The sequence below is a fragment of the Etheostoma cragini genome, chromosome 18 (assembly GCF_013103735.1).
Source record: "Etheostoma cragini isolate CJK2018 chromosome 18, CSU_Ecrag_1.0, whole genome shotgun sequence".
Lineage (NCBI taxonomy): Eukaryota > Metazoa > Chordata > Actinopteri > Perciformes > Percidae > Etheostoma > Etheostoma cragini.
Window position 1 is genome coordinate 12720777 of NC_048424.1, and position 19102 is coordinate 12739878.

General features: G+C 39.5%; 2 protein-coding genes across 3 annotated transcripts in view; one reads left to right on the plus strand and one right to left on the minus strand.

The window, feature by feature from the left end:
* The window catches only part of nbas (NBAS subunit of NRZ tethering complex), a 158935-nt gene extending 153056 nt beyond the window's left edge, over positions 1–5879 (minus strand). For both annotated transcript variants that reach the window (XM_034899544.1, XM_034899543.1), the window contains exons 1-6: positions 5672–5879; positions 5178–5229; positions 4540–4576; positions 1999–2076; positions 1254–1301; positions 5–48 (exon numbers count right to left, since the gene is read on the minus strand). In XM_034899544.1, the coding sequence (XP_034755435.1) occupies positions 5–48; positions 1254–1301; positions 1999–2076; positions 4540–4576; positions 5178–5229; positions 5672–5764 (352 nt within the window). In that variant the 5' untranslated portion in view covers positions 5765–5879. The remainder of the gene's footprint in view (positions 1–4; positions 49–1253; positions 1302–1998; positions 2077–4539; positions 4577–5177; positions 5230–5671) is intronic.
* An 85-nt stretch (positions 5880–5964) lies between these two features.
* ddx1 (DEAD (Asp-Glu-Ala-Asp) box helicase 1) lies at positions 5965–14572 on the plus strand. The gene is made up of 26 exons (XM_034899575.1): positions 5965–6113; positions 6237–6288; positions 6421–6484; positions 6567–6596; positions 6717–6813; positions 7033–7080; positions 7194–7277; positions 7400–7483; positions 7570–7646; positions 7735–7807; positions 7923–7999; positions 8089–8203; positions 8475–8613; positions 9095–9155; positions 9282–9380; positions 9541–9630; positions 10228–10416; positions 10623–10674; positions 10857–11003; positions 11163–11254; positions 11346–11418; positions 11573–11645; positions 11865–11907; positions 12001–12096; positions 12426–12546; positions 14206–14572. Exons 1-26 carry the CDS (start codon positions 6098–6100, stop codon positions 14334–14336), a joined length of 2223 nt encoding a protein of 740 aa, XP_034755466.1. The 5' UTR covers positions 5965–6097; the 3' UTR covers positions 14337–14572.
* Positions 14573–19102: the final 4530 nt, after the last annotated feature.

Here is a 19102-nt window from a genome sequence, read left to right on the forward strand (position 1 = left end):
TTACCTTGGCACTTCCCGATGACTGAGCCAAAGTCATCTCTCACAGACCTGAGGGGCAAACACACACAGAGACAGAGTTAGAGGGGCAGGAAAAGTGTAAAAGCTGTCACATTACATTACACTGCACGACAAGGATACACACATCCAAGGGCGCAACCTTACACACTCTCAGCCTCATATGACCTGGTATGAGGTGGGTTATAATAGCCGCTGATGGCCTGCCAACTGAAGTAGCTCAATTGATCAAGCAGACAGGGCTTTGAGAGTAGGTAGTGTTTAGACAGACTCTTAAACAGAGCTCAATGGATAAGGCCTTGAGCTGACTTAACGCCCACTCACACCAACAAATGCAATAAAGCAAGGCGATAAAACACTCTGTGATTAAACAACAGTGGTGTTAACAAAGGACACAGTAGAAACCCACACTATAAAGCTGGGGCATAAGAAGAGAGACTTGATTGCTCTCGATTACAGCAGGTCAACCACAACACAATTCTGAGTGCAGTGAGCAACAGAAACATTCTCAGGTTTTTACATATTGATATGTGCCTCAAAATGACTTCTAATTATGGCCAAGAGGAACTAAAGCTTCACAGCCATTGAACTTGCCTCTTGTTAGCCTCTGGAGAGCAAGACATATTTGTATACCTGCATCATTGCTGTTGATTTTCATTTCAATTTTGCACCATTTAAAGCACTACATGGTGTCAATAGAGCACATTGCTGAGGGAGCATATTTTCTCTGTGTACGGGGGAAATTGAATTTGTGTCTGAAAATAATTACAACCACTCAAAATGAGCACCAACCCACTCATGTGTTTGTATGCGTTGGTCTCTTTCTTTTAAACTGGTTCCCTCTCTCTCTCTCTGACACACACACACACACACACACACACACACACACACACACACACACACACACACACACACACACACACACACACACACACACACACACACACACACACACACACACACACACACACACACACACACACACACACACACACACACACACACACACACACACACACACACACACACACACACACACACACACACACACACTTTCTGATTCTGAAGGTGCTGTTTTGTTACTTATTGCACTGTATCTTTAGATAAAACAGAGAGACTGCAGCTCTTTTTAAAGAGAGATGTTATAAACCACCCTTTAATTTAATTAAAAAGGCTCTCCATCCCTGGGCACAAAGAGACAGAGGGCCTCAAACAGCGGAATAGAGTCCAATAATTACCTAATCTCCACACACTGGTCCTGAACCACTGCCAACAGTTTGCCATTGCTGTGGAGAGAACAAGAGAATTGTGGTGAATAAACAAGAGTAAGAAAGAAAAAGGAGAGAACCCAAAGAGAGTATCGGGTAATAGGAGTAAAGAATCAAAGTAAATAAAAATGTAATTATGACTGTTTTTCTAGATTTTTATTAATTTTATCTAATTTGGGGGATGAAATGAAGAGCATCTAGGGTGATTAAGGAAGATAAGAGTGTGTATCTAGTAGGGCAGTTTGGATGGGAGATAAATACTGGAAAAATAACCTGTTTTGGATGGCTTAAAAAGAGTAAAAACAATAATAATTGGGAGCATTACACGGTGCAAAGATGTTTTCAGCAGTGGGATTGAAATGAGGAGAGAGAGTTAAGGGTGGACAGAAACAAAATGGGAGGATCAAGCGCCTCAAAGCAATGGACATCCGCAGCATCATTTGATAACGCAGTCGTACACCGTGGAATCGATAGCCAATTAAAAACAGCCTTTCCATTTGGTTTGTCTGTTGTAATGAATACAATTAAATGATTGGTTGAGGGGATTCGCAAAAGGGAGAGAAACCATAAGAGAGAAAGGCTAAGTGCATGTCAGCAACAAAGTATCCCACACTCAAGTATTGATCACAAAGAGAAAGAGAGAGAAAAAAAACAGTGTGTGTGTGTGTGTGTGTGTGTGTGTGTGTGTGTGTGTGTGTGTGTGTGTGTGTTGCACCTTGCGAGCACCAGCTGCCAGTTAATCTGCTTGTTGGCGAGGCGAACAAGACCAAGCGGCAGAGACGAGCTGGAGGGGCTGAGGTTTACATAATCAAACACACAAATCACAAAATCAACACATGAATAACTGCTGAACAATATTCACTAAGTGTCTTGACTAGGTGGGCTCCTTCTTAATGGGGCGATACAGCTCCCAGCAAAGAGTTTCCTCTTAAGAACCTTTAACAAAGCTGGTAAGAGCAACTTTTACGGACGGACTGGGAGAACTCCAGAAATAAGAGAAGCAGTGGGGTTGACCCATAGACCCTGTTGCTATGGATGACACAGTGATTGGCTGAAAGGTAGTTTATATCCACAATGTTCCACTTCCGGGATTGCTCTCGTTCTGTTGGAAATTCCGCCCGATGTCCCTCTTTACGGATGTAACATTTGCTTCCGTTTTCTTTGTGTTGTAATTTTAAACTCCGGTCGATTTATGAGGACTGTGGTTAACTGCTCCTCAGATCTCTGCAGGTTAACTCCAGACTTCTGTTACACGACTAAAACAACCCTTGAGTGTACACGTTCCACCAAGAGAAGTTCCTTCCCGAGGCCTTTTTGCAGAAGCACCATGGCTACGCTCGGCGCTGCCCAAGATGATTGTGATTGGTTTAAAAAAATGTCAATAATCCAGAGCACGTTTCTCTCCTATCCTGGAATGCTGTGTGGACTAGCCAGACCAGTCTGTCAGTGAATGTGAAACTGATTATTAATTAGTACATGGGAGTGTTTAACACAGGAGCTAGATTAGATAATATTATCTAAAAACACAAAAATAGAATTAAATTAAATTAAATACTCCAAAGAATTGAATTCAAATAACCAAACTTTACATAAATAAGTAAGATAGAAGTTAAGTTAAAATAAAAAGAATATTAAATCAAACTAAATTCAAAGGCATTATATTAAAATATTTTCCAAGTTACATTAAATGTTGTTAAATTAAGAAAATAATTTAAATTAATTATAATAAAATTAAAAACTAGGTGAAATTAAAATACAGTATATTCAATTTAACTTACATTGAAATAAATATAAAACAAACAACCTAATTAAAACAGCTTTGTTTATTTTATTACTGATCATTTTGAGTGAGTAATTTCCACAGACATATGAGATATTCCGAGTTCATCGGCACAGCAAACTGTATTTTCCCAGTGTCCAAGTAGTGGAGAGTTCTTTAACCTTCCATCTCTGGTGTTATTGGATTGTTTCCATTTGTTGCTGAGCTAAATTTGATTCTTACAAAAATTGCCAGAAGCTTCTGTTGAAAATGAAAATGTTGAGGGCAGTCCGCCTACTCTGTTTGGTCATTTCTAATTAAATCCCTGATCCCTTTGTCATCCACAAAAAGAGGAGAGCTAAGAAACAAGCATGGCTAGAGGATTTTTTTAAATATTTATCGAGGTTATTGATGGTGCTAGCTAACTACCTGCTGAGAGGATAAACAGGCCTTGGTGCTAGAGCAACAGGATCCACTGCAGGCCACATCTAGTCATCTGATAACAATAGATACTGTGCAGTAAGAGCAAGGGGAAACAAACCTACATCTTAAATACAGGATCCACTGCAGGTCACATCTAGACCACATCTAACCTCATCTGTTAACAATAGATACTGTGCAGTAAGAGCAGGGGGAAACAAACCTCCATCTTAAATACAGGATTGTGTCTATGAGTTCAGGTCAACTAAGCCAAGCAGGGTCTCTGTCAAAGTGTGACTGACTGTCCTAAATCTAAGCTAAAACAATATTCTGCAATGCCCTCATATAATGTAATATGTCATACAGTATAACATGACCAAACACAAGCACAGTCATTTCCAGAATAAAAACCTATTTGTTTTAGCTTTTTTGTCATGTTCTTTCAATAATAGCTTGTACAAGGATCTGGAAAAATAAACCTCTCTAAAGGATATGTATTGAGGGAACAAGTTACTGTTATATTATTATTAACATACAGTATATTTTAATTGTGGGTTCAAATCTAAAAGCCTAGGCTCATTTAGAAAAATTTAACTAGCATGAACATCTGATAATTAATTCAATTTTTGTTTTAAGTAGCTTAGTGTTAGTGCTGCCTACCATGACACAGCACTATATCCTTTATCTAGTATTAAAACAAAAAGATTTGAAAGGGTAGACAAATGTCACCCAGACAAGCATTCTGAACAAGTACATTGTATTACATTGTTTTGAAGTAAATTAGTACTGGTCCTTAATTTAGATTTCCTTACTCACTGGCAAACAAAGGCATTCCCATTTATAATTACAATACAAGTTTGCTTGTAAACCATAAGAAGTAATAACCTTGCTAATAATGTGATGTAGAAAAACATTACATATGAAGTTGTAACACGAATAAGTCACACATTTTGGTTTTAAAAATCAAACGACTAATAAACACCATCAATCCACGCTTCATGTGGCCTGTTAATGCATTACAATGGCAAAATAATGACAATTGTTATGTACCTATCACCAAAATAAGGATGAACTTACCTGTACCACAAGTAGTGCAAGATTAAGCGGAATGGCCCTGTAAGTAATATATCACAGTAGGTCAAACAAATGACAGTAAATGTGTCATAATGAAATATTGTATCGGACCTGAAAAGTAGTCTTTTTACTATGATCTAGGCAAAATATCTAACGACACAAAACTACAGCACCTTCCAGGACCTGTGATCATGTTCATCAGGGACTCTGGCACCTCCTACTGTAGGACTTGGGGAAATCTGTTTTGTTGCTTATAAAGATCATGCCAACATAATCTTGACTAAGCAATCTTGTATACATAATTAGATATATGTGATTAGATGTCAGATTGAACTACAGGAACTCCAACAAAATTGCTGGCGGCCCGCCAACAAGCGAGACTGCTTGGTGCCATCGCTACACTGTATTCTGGTAGAAGCAAACTCCACCAAGACACATATATATGTGTCTTGGTGGAGTTTGCTTCTACCAGAATACAGTGTTGATGTGTTGCACCGGTAGGGTACATTGCTAAATTTAAGAGTGAACACACACACAATTTGGAACATGTCGAGGTTATGTCTGGTGCTGAATATATATTTTGTGATATAGTAAAGAGCCACTTATGGTATGCAGAGTATAAAACCAGAACTTAGGCCTACCTGTCACTGCTTTTGCAATAAGTGAGGTGTCATGCTCCTTGTTGCCTCGCAACTGCGAAGGGTAGAAAGTGACAGGTGGGTTCGTCAGTTGTGTCAGGTCCTCACTTATTATTTACAACATTATGCTTCAAATAAAAAAGTGTCATAGCTAAGCTTCCCTCCTTTTGCTAGGGTCTTCATTTATGTATGGCAGCGCCAAAGTTAGTCGAGCAGCCACATACTTTTAGGCTACAATGAATGTTGCCTTACAAATGTAGCTAACTTAACTGCCCATTAAGTGACTATGATGAAAAATGAAAACTACACTATATGTCAATGTGAAATGAGATTATGAGATTTAGCTAGCGTTGTAACGTTAACAGTGTATGCTACGTGGCTTTGAGCGGCTGACCCCATGCAACTGATTACATTAGATGAGATTTCGATGGCCATTTTTACTAATAAATGTTCAACAACACTAAACTGAAACGTGCAGAAATAGAAGTCTAACTAACCTGAGTGTCCGTCTCTGCCGGCCATTCAGTAATGACAAGTAAATCGTACAAAATGTTTTCATCTTCGCCTTCAATCAGGCTTTCTTCAGCCATGTTTACTTGAACAAGCTGTCAGACGTCTACGGCGAGTAGCACTGGACAAGATATGTCAGGGAACCGCGTTTGGAAAATGTAGCGAAGCGCACAGGAGAATTTAATGGCTTGACTTGGCCTACTATAAAATGATAAAACATTGAAATAAGTCCTTCTGTAGCTTGCCCCAAATAAGTGTGTTTAATAAAAATATTGCCCGTATTTTACTATCGTTACCGGACCGGTGGTTGACTAACCGGAACCAATGACATATGACTACCCGCTAAACGAGTTGCACCGAGCCGAAAATTCTGAACACGTTTTAACATCCGGTTAGCTTGACTCGAAGCAGTCATGGCAGCGTTTTCTGGTAAGGCTTTTATCAACTTATTATGTTAAAGTGGTGTCCTTATTTTACTCTAATCTCAAACATGTTTTAAAAGGTGAGCGTACCGAACGTACCGAACTATTAAATATGGCTTTTGTTTAACAGAAATGGGCGTTATGCCCGAAATCGCGCAGGCTGTGGAAGAGCTGGAATGGCTGTGAGTCACTACAAAACACACGCTGGGATAATTGTGATTTATTGTCATTTCTGTCCATTTTGTTGTTACTTGTTACGTGTTGCTGTAAGCCAGTTGACACTGAACTGATGTATTTAAATCATTGGATTTCAGGCTCCCTACTGACATCCAGGCAGAGTCTATTCCCCTCATTCTTGGTGGAGGAGATGTACTTATGGTAAGTTTACTTCATTGTTTATGTTTGTCTCAGACACAAAATGTGTACCCTGCAAGTTTTATATCTCATTTTCTTTTTTTAGGCAGCAGAAACTGGTAGTGGCAAAACCGGAGTAAGTACTTGACAGCCACTCAGTTGTAAAATACAACTTTACCTCAGCAGTTTGCATTTAAACATCAGGCCAAGTAACATACACATGCTTAAGTTAAGTGTAATACTTCGTCATCGTCAGGCCTTCAGTATCCCAGTGATCCAGATCGTGTATGAGACCCTGAAGGATCAGCAGGAGGGAAAGAGGGGCAGAGCTTCCATCAAGACCGGAGGAGCTAGTAAGACCACTTCACATAATATTGAAACTTATTTGGTTGAAGTCTGTGTGTTTTAAATGCCAGGTAAAACACTCATTAATTTGTTCAGAACTCTCTAGTTTAATAGAAGTATGCTTGTAAGTATCACCGACGATCCTATATAATATAACATTTATGAAAACAGTGGTTTGTACTTTGCAGAAATTTAACCTGCAATGTTTGTTTTTGTTTTTGGCTCAGTTTTCAACAATTGGCAGATGAATCCTTATGATCGCAGCACAGCCTTTGGTAAGAGGGAAAAAAATAAGAGTTAAAGTTCAACCCGTTTGAACTGCAAATATTCCAGCTTTGTTCCCTTGTCTTCTATCTTTATTTACCCTTTTTTGTTTTTATCTGTACAGCAATTGGTCCAGATGGACTGTGCTGCCAGAGCAGGGAGTTTAAAGAGTGGCATGGCTGTCGCTCCACCAAAGGGGTTACCAAAGGTACCTGAAATTGATTGAATAGGATTTAAAACCAGACATATTAAGTATTTCAAGACAACATACATCCGTTTAACAGGAAACCAAATGGTTACCTGTACTTGTCCATGTCTTTCTGTGTCCAGGGAAGTACTACTATGAAGTGACCTGCCATGACCAGGGTCTGTGTCGCGTTGGCTGGTCCACCAGTCAGGCAGCCCTGGACTTGGGTATGCTCCTCTACTCTTCACAATCTCCATTCTGTAAAACATACAACTTCTTGTAATAGTCTTAAAAAGATGTCTTTTCTTTCCAGGAACTGATAAGTATGGTTTTGGTTTTGGTGGGACTGGAAAGAAATCCAACAACAAGCAGTTTGACAGCTATGGAGAGGTAAAAGTTCATGAATATTCAGATATGTAAACAATTGTAAGGATACTTTTCAAACATGTTTTCTCTTTGATATCTTTCCTCTTTGCAGGAGTTTACCATGCACGACACTGTCGGATGCTACTTGGATCTGGACAAGGGCCAAATATCCTTCTCTAAAAATGGTGCTGTCTCAGTAGATCTGATTCTCAATATCATGATAATATAAGGCAGTGCTCGGTGGTCAGTAGCAAAGTTACTCACATTTCTTGCCCCTTTCTCTCTGTTTTCTTCTTTCAGGTAATGACCTGGGTGTGGCTTTTGAGATCGCTCAACATGTGAAGAGTCAGCCCTTCTTTGCCTCCTGTGTGCTCAAGGTATCCCATCAAAATAATGGCAGAACGCGAACCCAGCAGGTACCAGAATTACACCATACAAATTGCTCTTTTTCTCATCTGTGTGCCAGAATGCAGAGTTGAAGTTCAACTTTGGAGGAGAAGACTTTAAAAATGCCCCTAAGAGTGGGTTTGTTGCCCTGAACCAGGCGCCAGAGGGCCACACCGTCAAATCTTCTCAGTCAGGTGTGTGGATGCAGCCTCATTTCAGGTGCAGCAAGAAAATATATGAATGTGATTGTGAGATAGATATCGTACACTTATCTAGGTCGAACCAGAGATAATTGGATGACTTGACTAGGAAATATATAGATAATATAGTTGTTCTTTTCACAATTAAAAGCCTTCTTTTGCTAGATATTTATCATTGCTGATGTACCTGAACGCATCACCACAAACACAGTGCCACTGGGATACTCCAGTGATGAATAGCTGCCTTTGCTCTATGTTTGTGCAGGCAGTGCCAAAGTGAGTCAAGTGAAAGCATCATCCAACGCACCCAAAGCCCTGATCATCGAGCCTTCGAAGGAATTGGCCGAACAAACTCTCAACAATGTCAAGCAGTGTGCAAAATATGTTGATAACCCCAAACTCAGGTATAAATATACAGCGCTGGTATCGACAGGGTTGGATGAGTGTTAAAGTTTAAGCTTGATTTATACTTCTGAATTAAAACATAAATAAACAAAAACATCAATTAAATCAAGGAAAAGGTTAACTTTTCCTGCTACAGAGTTTCAGCTTCACAGGGGAGACAGTTTCTCTACCTCCTCCGAAGCTTATCAGCGCCCCTCTGTCATTCTCCCTCGCTCCATCACACACTCCACACACACACACACACCGGCACAATACACACTCCAGCGCAGAAATATAAACTTTAGGCCACTTACGTAGGCTACGGTGAAACCTCTCCTTTGAGCCCCCGCAGAATTCTAAATTAAGCTTAAGTCATTGCACGCTGCACTTCTTGCATTTTATATGTATGTAAAACTTGTTGTATACCAGCAGTTGGTGCCAGTGTTTAATATAAAATGTTATCATCAGTAAATACAGTAGTTTGTCGATGTGTCACCACAGGGAGCTGTTGGTGATTGGTGGTGTGGCTGCCAAAGACCAGCTGGCTGCTCTGGAACAGGGGGTGCGTGACATCTACTGTCTCCAAACAAACGTTTATTGAGTTTGACCGGTTTTAACCAGCAGACATCTTCTTTTTGTCTTGTTTCCTTTTGCTGTTTTGTGCTTCTTTATGTCATCTTATAATTAGATCGACATTGTGGTGGGGACACCCGGCAGACTAGACGACCTCATATCCACTGGGAAGCTCAGTCTGGCCCAAGTCCGCTTTCTCGTCCTGGATGAGTGTGTATGTACAACACAGCTACTGTTACATCAGAAGCATATAGTTTTTCCCAGCCTACAAAGTACAAATACTGTTTTTTGTAAATGGTTGATTCACATCAACAGCGTAGCAAAACACTCCCTGAAGTCACTCACTTTTTGTCTTTGTTCTCCGTGTCCCTCAGGACGGCCTACTGTCCGCAGGCTATACGGACTTTATCAACAGGGTACACAACCAAATCCCTCAGGTCACTTCTGACGGCAAGAGACTGCAGGTAACACTTAAAATAAAAATTGAATGCATTTCAGCGACGACAGCAAAGACCACTTTAAACTGTAACGTAGGCGCAAAACAACTCAGTTAACTGATAGTCAGAGCAGTCGTGGTACAGTTTTTGAAAACTTTTCATATGCAAGGTACAGGTGGATACTTTACCAGCAAGCAAAGCATGTAGCATGTAAGATGAAATATGTTATTGTTGGGTTAAGTCCAAGTGAACTATTTCAGTTATTTCCATGTGCATCAGCACATACTATATATTATAGTAGTAGTAGTAGTATATTCTGCACCCAATCCATTCAGTCTCTTTTTGTCTATGTTAAAGATGTGCTGTGTGTACTTTTTCTTTATTTGTTTTCTTTTTTGTCTTTTTGAACATTTAAAAATTACAAACGGTGACAATTACAAACAATATACTGAGACTGTGAAAAAAGGATAAGAGAGAATAGACTGGTGGGAGGGAGACAGACCAACACATTCAAAAACAGACACATACACAGACAAGGCACCAAACACCTGCACCACCAAGGCTACTTCCTGTTACTTACTTGGCAATAAACCCTTTTCTGATTGTTGACATCTTCTCTTTCAGGTGATTGTTTGTTCTGCCACTCTGCATTCGTTTGACGTGAAGAAGCTGTCTGAGCGTATTATGCACTTTCCCACTTGGGTGGACCTGAAGGGGGAGGACTCTGTCCCTGAGACTGTCCACCACGTGGTAGTTCCTGTCAATCCTAAAACCGATCGTCTCTGGGAGCGCCTTGGCAAGAACCACATCCAGGTGAGTCCCTTATGTCGGCCCAAAGATGCACGTCATGTCGACATAATCTGAGTAATAAGGGGGGGAAATGCAGCGGGGATTTGCTTTGCTGTTTTGTTTCCATTGTGGAGCATTCAACACATTTTAAAGCTTGTATGTTGTTGCTCTCACTTTAGATTATTTTGTTGACAAAGTGTTTCTTCTTTGTTCTGTTTCGCTTTGGATAGACTGATGAGGTCCATGCCAAAGATAACACCAGACCAGGAGCAAACTCTGCAGGTGAGAGCACATAGGCAACACAGTTCGGACCATTTGCTTTCATCCCTCTAGTTTGATGTGTCTTTGAGGGCCATCTCCGGTCAATGAACATGACATAAACAATAACACACATATATGATAAAGTAATTTACTTCTATGAATAGTCATGATTAAGAAAAAACAATGTGTGTGTGCATTTTTAGAAATGTGGTCAGAGGCCATCAAGGTGCTGAAAGGCGAGTACACAGTGAGGGCCATCAAAGAGCACAAGATGGACCAGGCCATAGTCTTCTGTCGCACCAAGATCGACTGTGACAACTTGGAACAGTACTTCATTCAGCAAGGAGGAGGTAGGAAGCATTAGTTCCACTCTTCAGGCGACACTGGACAGTCGTTTTCAGAGCGGGAGCATACCATTGCAGACACACACTTGACAACACAATCTACGTTTGACTTCCCTCAGTGACAAATTCAGAACCCTTCCTCAGTATGTGTCTTTTTTTCCTTAGGTCCAGACAGTAAAGGCCACCAGCTTTCCTGCGTCTGTCTCCATGGTGATCGTAAGCCCAACGAGAGAAAAACAAACTTGGAGCGATTTAAGGTGAAAGAAAAAAGTATCTTAATGATACCCTTTTACAGATTGCAACCATGTTCTGTCTGTCGATGATTGAAGATCTTCTTTGTGTTCCCAGAGAAAAGAAGTAAAGCTCCTGGTCTGCACCGACGTGGCTGCCAGAGGAATCGACGTCCACGGAGTTCCTTATGGTAAATATATTGGATTTCCAATGCGGAAGCTAACTTTCCACTTACCTTTTCAACTGCTGATTATGTACAGTTTTCATCACAAAATTATACTTTGCTGTATTTTGTCTATATGTTTTGCCATCACTTCTCACAACTTTCCTCTTTTTTTCTCCAGTGATTAACGTCACCCTGCCAGATGAGAAGCAGAACTACGTCCATCGCATCGGCAGAGTTGGCAGAGCCGAGAGGTAAGCACTGACAATCCCTGAAAAATAACCATGAGTGATTTTGTTTGTAAAATCCTTTCCATGAATGAAATTCATCTTCATTGCAGCCTAACGCTTTCACATGATTTATCTTTAAATGGCTCATCGTGATATCATATTATTCAGCTGAAAGACAATAAATTAGATTATTTACTCCCTGTCCATAATGCTAAAATCATCACCTTTCCTTTCAATTTGCAGAATGGGACTGGCCATCTCTCTGGTTGCCATGGAGAAGGAAAAGGTCGGGTGGATTATAGAGATACACTGATAATTATTTTTTGATTACGCATAGACTTTTGAAAATAAGTCAAATTGGATGTTTCTATACGTGCAGGTGTGGTACCATGTTTGCCCGAACCGAGGCAGAGGCTGCTACAATACCCGGCTGAAGGAGGATGGAGGTTGCACCATCTGGTATAACGAGAAAGAGGTGAACAAAGACACAGACAAATACTTAATAAAGTTGAGGTAGCAAGTAAAATTTGCTATTTGAAATACAAATAAGAGAGCGTTTGTAAGCGATTTGATAGGAAGAAGATGCATTTCTCATCTTGGCAGAAATTGGACCCTTGGATTGGAAGGGTGTGTCTGATGTGAAATTGAATACATTCTTGTTCAAACCCTGTTGACAAGTAACGTTTTGCTCCATTTTTGAAGTGCTGAAAGCTCAAGCACACACACACACGCGCGCACACACACTCTTGAGCTTGTCACAATATGACATCATTCTGTCCTTGTTCTCCTTTCGTCTCACCACAGCTCCTGTCAGATATTGAGGAGCATCTGAAGTGCACCATCACCCAGTGTGAGCCAGATATCAAAGTACCTGTGGATGATTTTGATGGCAAGGTCAGCTATGGTCAGCGCAGAGGATTGGGAGGTATGTTTACATTTTTTTTTAGCAACACTGGTAGCATGACATCATGAATAGTTATCGATCCTCCTGTACTGTGCTAAACATGTATTACAGTTGTGTTCATAATAATAGCAGTCCAACATCACTAAGCTCGTAAATCATATTTTTGACATTTCTACACGGCAAATAATTCACTAGTACGTGTTGCAGAGTTATAGAAAACCAACAGAGCCAACAGTCATGACATGCATGCCGCTCATTCTGTGTAATTGGATCTGTAATAGAAAGGGGCATGTTCATAATAATAGCAGTGTTGTGTTCAGTTAGGGAGGTGATTGATTCTGTGAAGAAAAAGGTGTCCATTATGGCTCATATTTAAGAAAAGGAAGGAATCAAATGTTGTGCGTGCTGGTTATAGTGCGTGGTCACAGTGAAATGCTCTGTGGAACAAGGGACTTTGATTATATAAAGAAGTGCAGAAAATGATAGGCTCTTCTGTCAAAATGATTTCAAATGCCTTGAAATGGCATCCAAAGCCTGAACAACGTGGGAAAAACGATCAACTACCATTAGAATTGCAAAGGCTCAACTAATGATCGGCTCCAAAACAAGCCTTAAGGTTACCAGTGAGTACTGTTGCAATCAGAAGAAGGCTATGTGAAGCAAAGCTGTCAGCTAGAAGCCCCCGCAAAGTCCCGTTGCTGGAAATAAAGACATGTACTGAATAGGTTGAAATTTTCCAAATGACACATTGACTGGCCAAAGGAGAGATGATGCAACATTCCGTGGACTAATGAGAGTAAAAATTGTTCTATTTGGGTCTAGCGCAGACAGTTTGTCCGACGACCACCATGCACTGAAATCAAGCCACAGTAGACTGAGGACAGGAAAGCATGGGGGTGCAAGATCTTGTTATGGGGATGTTTCTCATACTGTGGTGTTGGGTCTATTTATCACATACCAGGGATCATGGGTCAGTTTCAACACATCAGAATACTTTAAGAGGTCATGTTGCCTTATGCTGAAGAGGATGTGACCTTGAAATGGGTCTTTCAACAAGACAATGACCCAAAACACGGCAGTAAGCGAGCAAAGTCTTGGTTACAGATGAATGAGATTGATGTTATGGAGTGGCCAGCCCAATCCCCCGGACCTTAATCCCATAGAGAACTTGTGGGGTGACATCAAAACTGCTGTTTCTGAGGCAAAACCCAGTAATGCAGAGGAATTGTGGAATACAGTTCAATCATCCTGGGCTGGAATATGTGTTCACAGTTGCCAGAAGTTTGTTGACTCCAGTTCTCAGAAATAAGGGTTATGCAACTAAATATTAGTTCACTGATTTAAAGTAAAGCAAACCCTTGGGACATTTTTCATTTTATACTCTAAATGTTTGGAGTTTGTAAAGAAACATGCAAATACTGCTATTTTTGAGCAGCCTAATATTCCTTTTTCTTCACTTTCTGTAAAGGTATAACACAAACTTGATCAATTTTGGTCATGTTTTGATGCGGAATTGAATGTGCAGTGTTCCCAATGCATTGATATCATTGATTTCAAAGCTATTCTAAGGATTTTGATCATTATTCACTTTTTTAAACACACTGCTGTTACTCTGAACACAACTGTACATTCACTGCTTTTATGTTGAGCTTGACCAACTAAACTGTTGCTCTTGCCTAGGTGGTAACTACAAGGGTCACGTGGATATTCTGGCCCCGACAGTCCAGGAGCTGGCTAACCTCGAGAGAGAAGCCCAATCTTCCTTCCTTCACCTGGGATACATGCCAAACCAGCTTTTCAGAGCCTTCTAAACACAGCCCAACTAAAACAACGCTGTAGGCTGTGCTGAATGGAGCATGTTCACATGGGTTAGGATACAACCAAGAGGATACAAAGTCTTTAGCAACCAAGCAGCAGTGGGCTTTTATTTTTCAACATATCAACATAACTTGTAAAGGATTTACATGAAATGTATACTACAAGGTGGCAAAATGCATTTCACTGCTAATGACAAACGTCTCTACAGTCTGTGTCCGCAGGATAAGGAACTCCATAGGCCTTCACTACACTGCTTGAAAGAATAGTATGGAATGGAATGCAAGACCTAATTTGTTTGATTTCTGTGTTTTTCTTTTCTGATTGATACAGATTAATAAAATATTTAAGTTTGAGAGTAATATGCTAAAAAGACCATGTAATTAAGTGGCTGTTTTTGTTCCTGAAATAAACTTGTAGTCTGCGCAGTTTGGTTTAATTTTCTTTTTCTTATTTGCTCCTCAGAAAGGAAGAAAATTTACATCAATTGTAAATGCCTCTTATGTTGAATTTAACTTGAGAAATTCCAACAGGCAGCAGGAAAACTTCCATGAAAAAATGGTTGACGCTTTTGAGGATTTGTTTTATTTGGTATAGTGCTTCAAGATCAAACTGGTCATGAAAAAACTAAGCCATCACTGATTCTATAATCCAGTGTATTTATGTAAAATCACTTTTTATTCACTGACCATCATTTATCAGACACTTCACATTTTGTTATTTTTGCACCATTTGACCATATTAACCACCTCAGGCATAGTGACATATGTTTATCTGAAAGTAAAGAAAATATATTAGGATACATTTTCTTTGAAATGATAAAGGACTGGAGTCAAAATATGTTTGGGGTATTTATTTCATCCCTTCACACTATCTGGACACATTTTTTGTTATTTTGAGTCATCACAGAGCCAGTACTTCAGAGGTCACCATATCTGACAAGTACGTTGTCACAATGTGTGACCCCACTGCAACTAAATAAAGGAGTCATATTTCTAAATATTGTTTGGGGTATGGTTCATCCCTAGTCATCCCTCTGGACACATTGTTTTTTATTTATCGTCACCACAGAGCCAGTACTTCAGTACTCCAGATTAGTGTGAAGGGATAAAATAACTCCCACACAAAATATTTTAAAACCTGACTCCTTTATCATTTCAGAGAAAATGTACCTTAATATATTTAATTTACTTTCAGATAAACATGTGTCACTCTACCCGAGGAGGTTAATATGGTCATGGTCACCAGCGGTTTACTCTCTCTGATTAGGAAAAAAATAACAAAATCATACAATTTGCACCCGTGAAAAAGATAACAAAACGTGAATGTAATGTGTTAATTGTTTACGTCGTTTGCGTAGACGCTCTTCTTCGCCCTGCATTGTCTACCATGCACGGGTAGACGATGTGCCACAGCGCCCTCTGCGGTCTCAAGTTTCGGTGATGGGTTTGTTTTGGTTTACAGCTTTAGGTGGAACACCGTCTCGATTAAATCCCCACTTCCACTTGAATCGACATCGTTTCTTCATGAAGAGATTTTAGTCTTTGTATTTGAGACAGTAGTTGGGAAAACTACTCTGTCTTAACAAAGAAGAAGAACATCTCAGCGATTGTGCAACCTGCATTTGGTACGTGTAACACTCGTTTGTGTTTGGATAATAGATCCACGAGGATGTGTTTTTCTTAAAATGAAATCCATGGCTGGGCTGGTCTGTCTATCCCCTGGATGCCAAACAATGGTTGATATATTTTTGTATATACAATATACGAGATCATAAGTGCTAAATCTGAGTAGTGAAGACTCATTCGGATCCACGAATGTTTTACCTGCGTTGTCGCTGTAAACTAGCTAAGTAGATGTTTTATAGCTTTAAAGGTTGCCATGTCGATGGGAGAAAGAAGCTACCGTTAGCTTCACTGACCAGGCCATTACATTTGCTGCACGATTTACACTATTACAGTGCTGGGTGAAAAAAAGTGCACTGTAGTGTTGAAATCAATATATTGAAGATGGCGTTTATAGGGGGGGAACGGAGTGCACGCTGTTTGGCAAAACAAGAAATGTCTTTAGCTAATGCTAGCTAGCAAATGTTAAACATTAAAGCGTAACACTCGCCAAAATGCAACCTACGGTATTGTTGTGAATGTACTCGGGTTAAACTTTAATTTAAAAGCATAATTAGAAAGGAAGCACCACTTTTAATATGTTACCGTATTTTCGTTATTCGGTCAAATGGCCTGAATGGAAGTTCAAGGGGCACTACTATGATAGCATCAAAATACCTCTTTTAAAAACCCAAAGAAGGCTCGACACACCATGAAACTTTTGCTCGAAGTATCACCAGGTGCTCTACACAAGAACTCGAGCATTGACAACATTGTTTGGAACAAGGTTTACCAAAAAGAGAGGTTTTGAACAACTCACTTTAACAGTTGTTGTTTAGGCTATCCGCCATCTTGTCAGTCAAAAAGGGTCGATCTCCGAATGCGAATGAACGGACTTCAGATGAAGACTATTCATTCTTCTGTGAGGCTTCTTTACTACAAGGTCTATATGGTTTTTAAGAAAAATGACAAAACGAACCGTTAATTTACATGGAACTAAGCTTTAGAAGCTTTCCATCTTCACTCTCCTCCCTCGACTATTTTTGACTTGTTAAGATGGACGGCGACCGGAAAAACCAACAGCTACAGTGAGTTGTTAAAACCTTTCTTTTCAGTAAACTCTATGTACACAAACAATGTTCTCAATGCTTGTGTTCATGTGTAGAGCCCCTGGTGATACTTTGATAAAAGTGTCAAGACTTCTCAGTGTTTTTAAAGTAGTAATTTTGATGCTCGAAGATGCTCAAGATTTCTGCTCATGTTCAAAACATATTCAAAATATAACTTATCAAATCTGCGTTCTCTGAGATTTGGAGGAGTTGTGATATTTATAAAAAATAAATAAAGTTATAATAGGCTATTACAAGAATACATTCATTATTTTTTAGAAAATAATTTACCTGCACCATAGTCTGCTGTGCAGTATGTGATTGCTCCGCTGATATGGTTGATCTCAGACCTTCTGCCAGACACAGCCATGTTTGGCTCTCTGGTCTCTGGCATGAGACAACATTTAGAGAAGTTGCTGAGTGCTGCTATACATCAAAGGTGGAAAACCAAAACTAATAAAGAAACATACCCGGCGCACACGCGTCACATCTGCCGCAGCATGTCGACAGCAGAGTGCATCCATGATAAACCTGAAGCTTCACAGCTTTTTACAGTGAGAATGTACACTAAGCGATGCACAGGTCTGCTTCAGAGCAGTTGGACTCTTATCCATTGACTGGAAACGTCACGTCACAGGAACTTCAAACTAAATTATTAGTATTGCACTCCTTAACTTTGCGTTGATGATAGAGACTGACCGATAAATTGGCGGGCCGGTATTAGAAATTTCCTGATCCATCAGTGTCCACGTTTATAATAGGCGATAAAAAAAGAAGAAGTTTTTTTTAAATATTAATTAATCACAATCATTTATAATGACAAATAAATTATTCTGATAACTGAATATTTAAAAAATAAAAACGGACTGTCAACCATGTTGAGCGTTGGTGTTGCATAGTTTGTCCACCAGAGGGCGCTCTACAGCGTCCCTGTTGGCAACACTGATTATTTTTTTTGTTGATGTGTTTTTGTTCAAAGGACTTTAAGTTTCATATCTTAAGTTTGTATTTTATACATTTTATTTATCAGATCTTTAAAATGTTTTGATGTTCCTCTGTTCTGTTATAATAAAACAAATTATTATCTCATTATTTTAGTGAGAACTCCAAAAAAATAACTATAAAATAAAATAAAAATAACTAATGTAAGGGAAATCTGCTTTATTGTTTGTAATGTGTTTCTGTTTTTTTTTTAAATAAATACTATTGGTGTCGTCCTTAAAAATCCTTTATTGGTCGGGCTCTAGTTGATGGCGTCAGTGTGTTAGACTGGTTTGGCTATGATTCCTCCAAAAATTACACCTTTTAGCTTTCCTCGGGTAGAGACGGTGGTCAAGTGATAGCAACATAGGCTATTGTCAGGTTTCATTCTTGTCAGTCATCTTTTGAAAATAGCCTAGGCTTTTTTCTTTTGAGTCTGACATTCTCAGCGCCCACTTTCCCTTTTCTTTTTTGGCTTTTCGTCATTACAATCACACCCTGTCTGTTACCGTTACCGATAGACTTTCCTTGACCTGTAAAAAAAGGTGTTTTAAACCGACCAGGGCTATGCCATTTCGGGAGGGGTGTTGTTAAGAACTTGCAATTTTTAACTATTATCAGACCAGCACTCGCAGCCGCAAAACACTACCGGCCCACCAGTAAAAGTCCTGACTCTCCCGATTGCCACTCCGCCTCTGGTGTTGTATTTCCATAAGCCTACTTCATACTTCTACTCCTACTCTTTATTCCACTACATGTACAACTTTGTCAAACATGTTTTAGACAAAGTTACTTGTTACTTTGGAGATGTAGAATGTGCATGGCCACATTCATAATTTCTCAAAAAAGGAGAAAGAGTAGATGTGCTTTCATTTACCTTTCCTCTTTTTCTTTTAAGTGGGATAACTATGTTAAACAAAATATGAATCATAGTAAAGTATATATTTTTATAATCTAAAACATTTCTGGAGGAGAATATCAATCTTCTTTCACCACTATTAAATTCTTGTTTGTTTTTGTTATGTTTGGAGTGTCGTGCGATCTTTATGTGCATGACTTAACAACCGT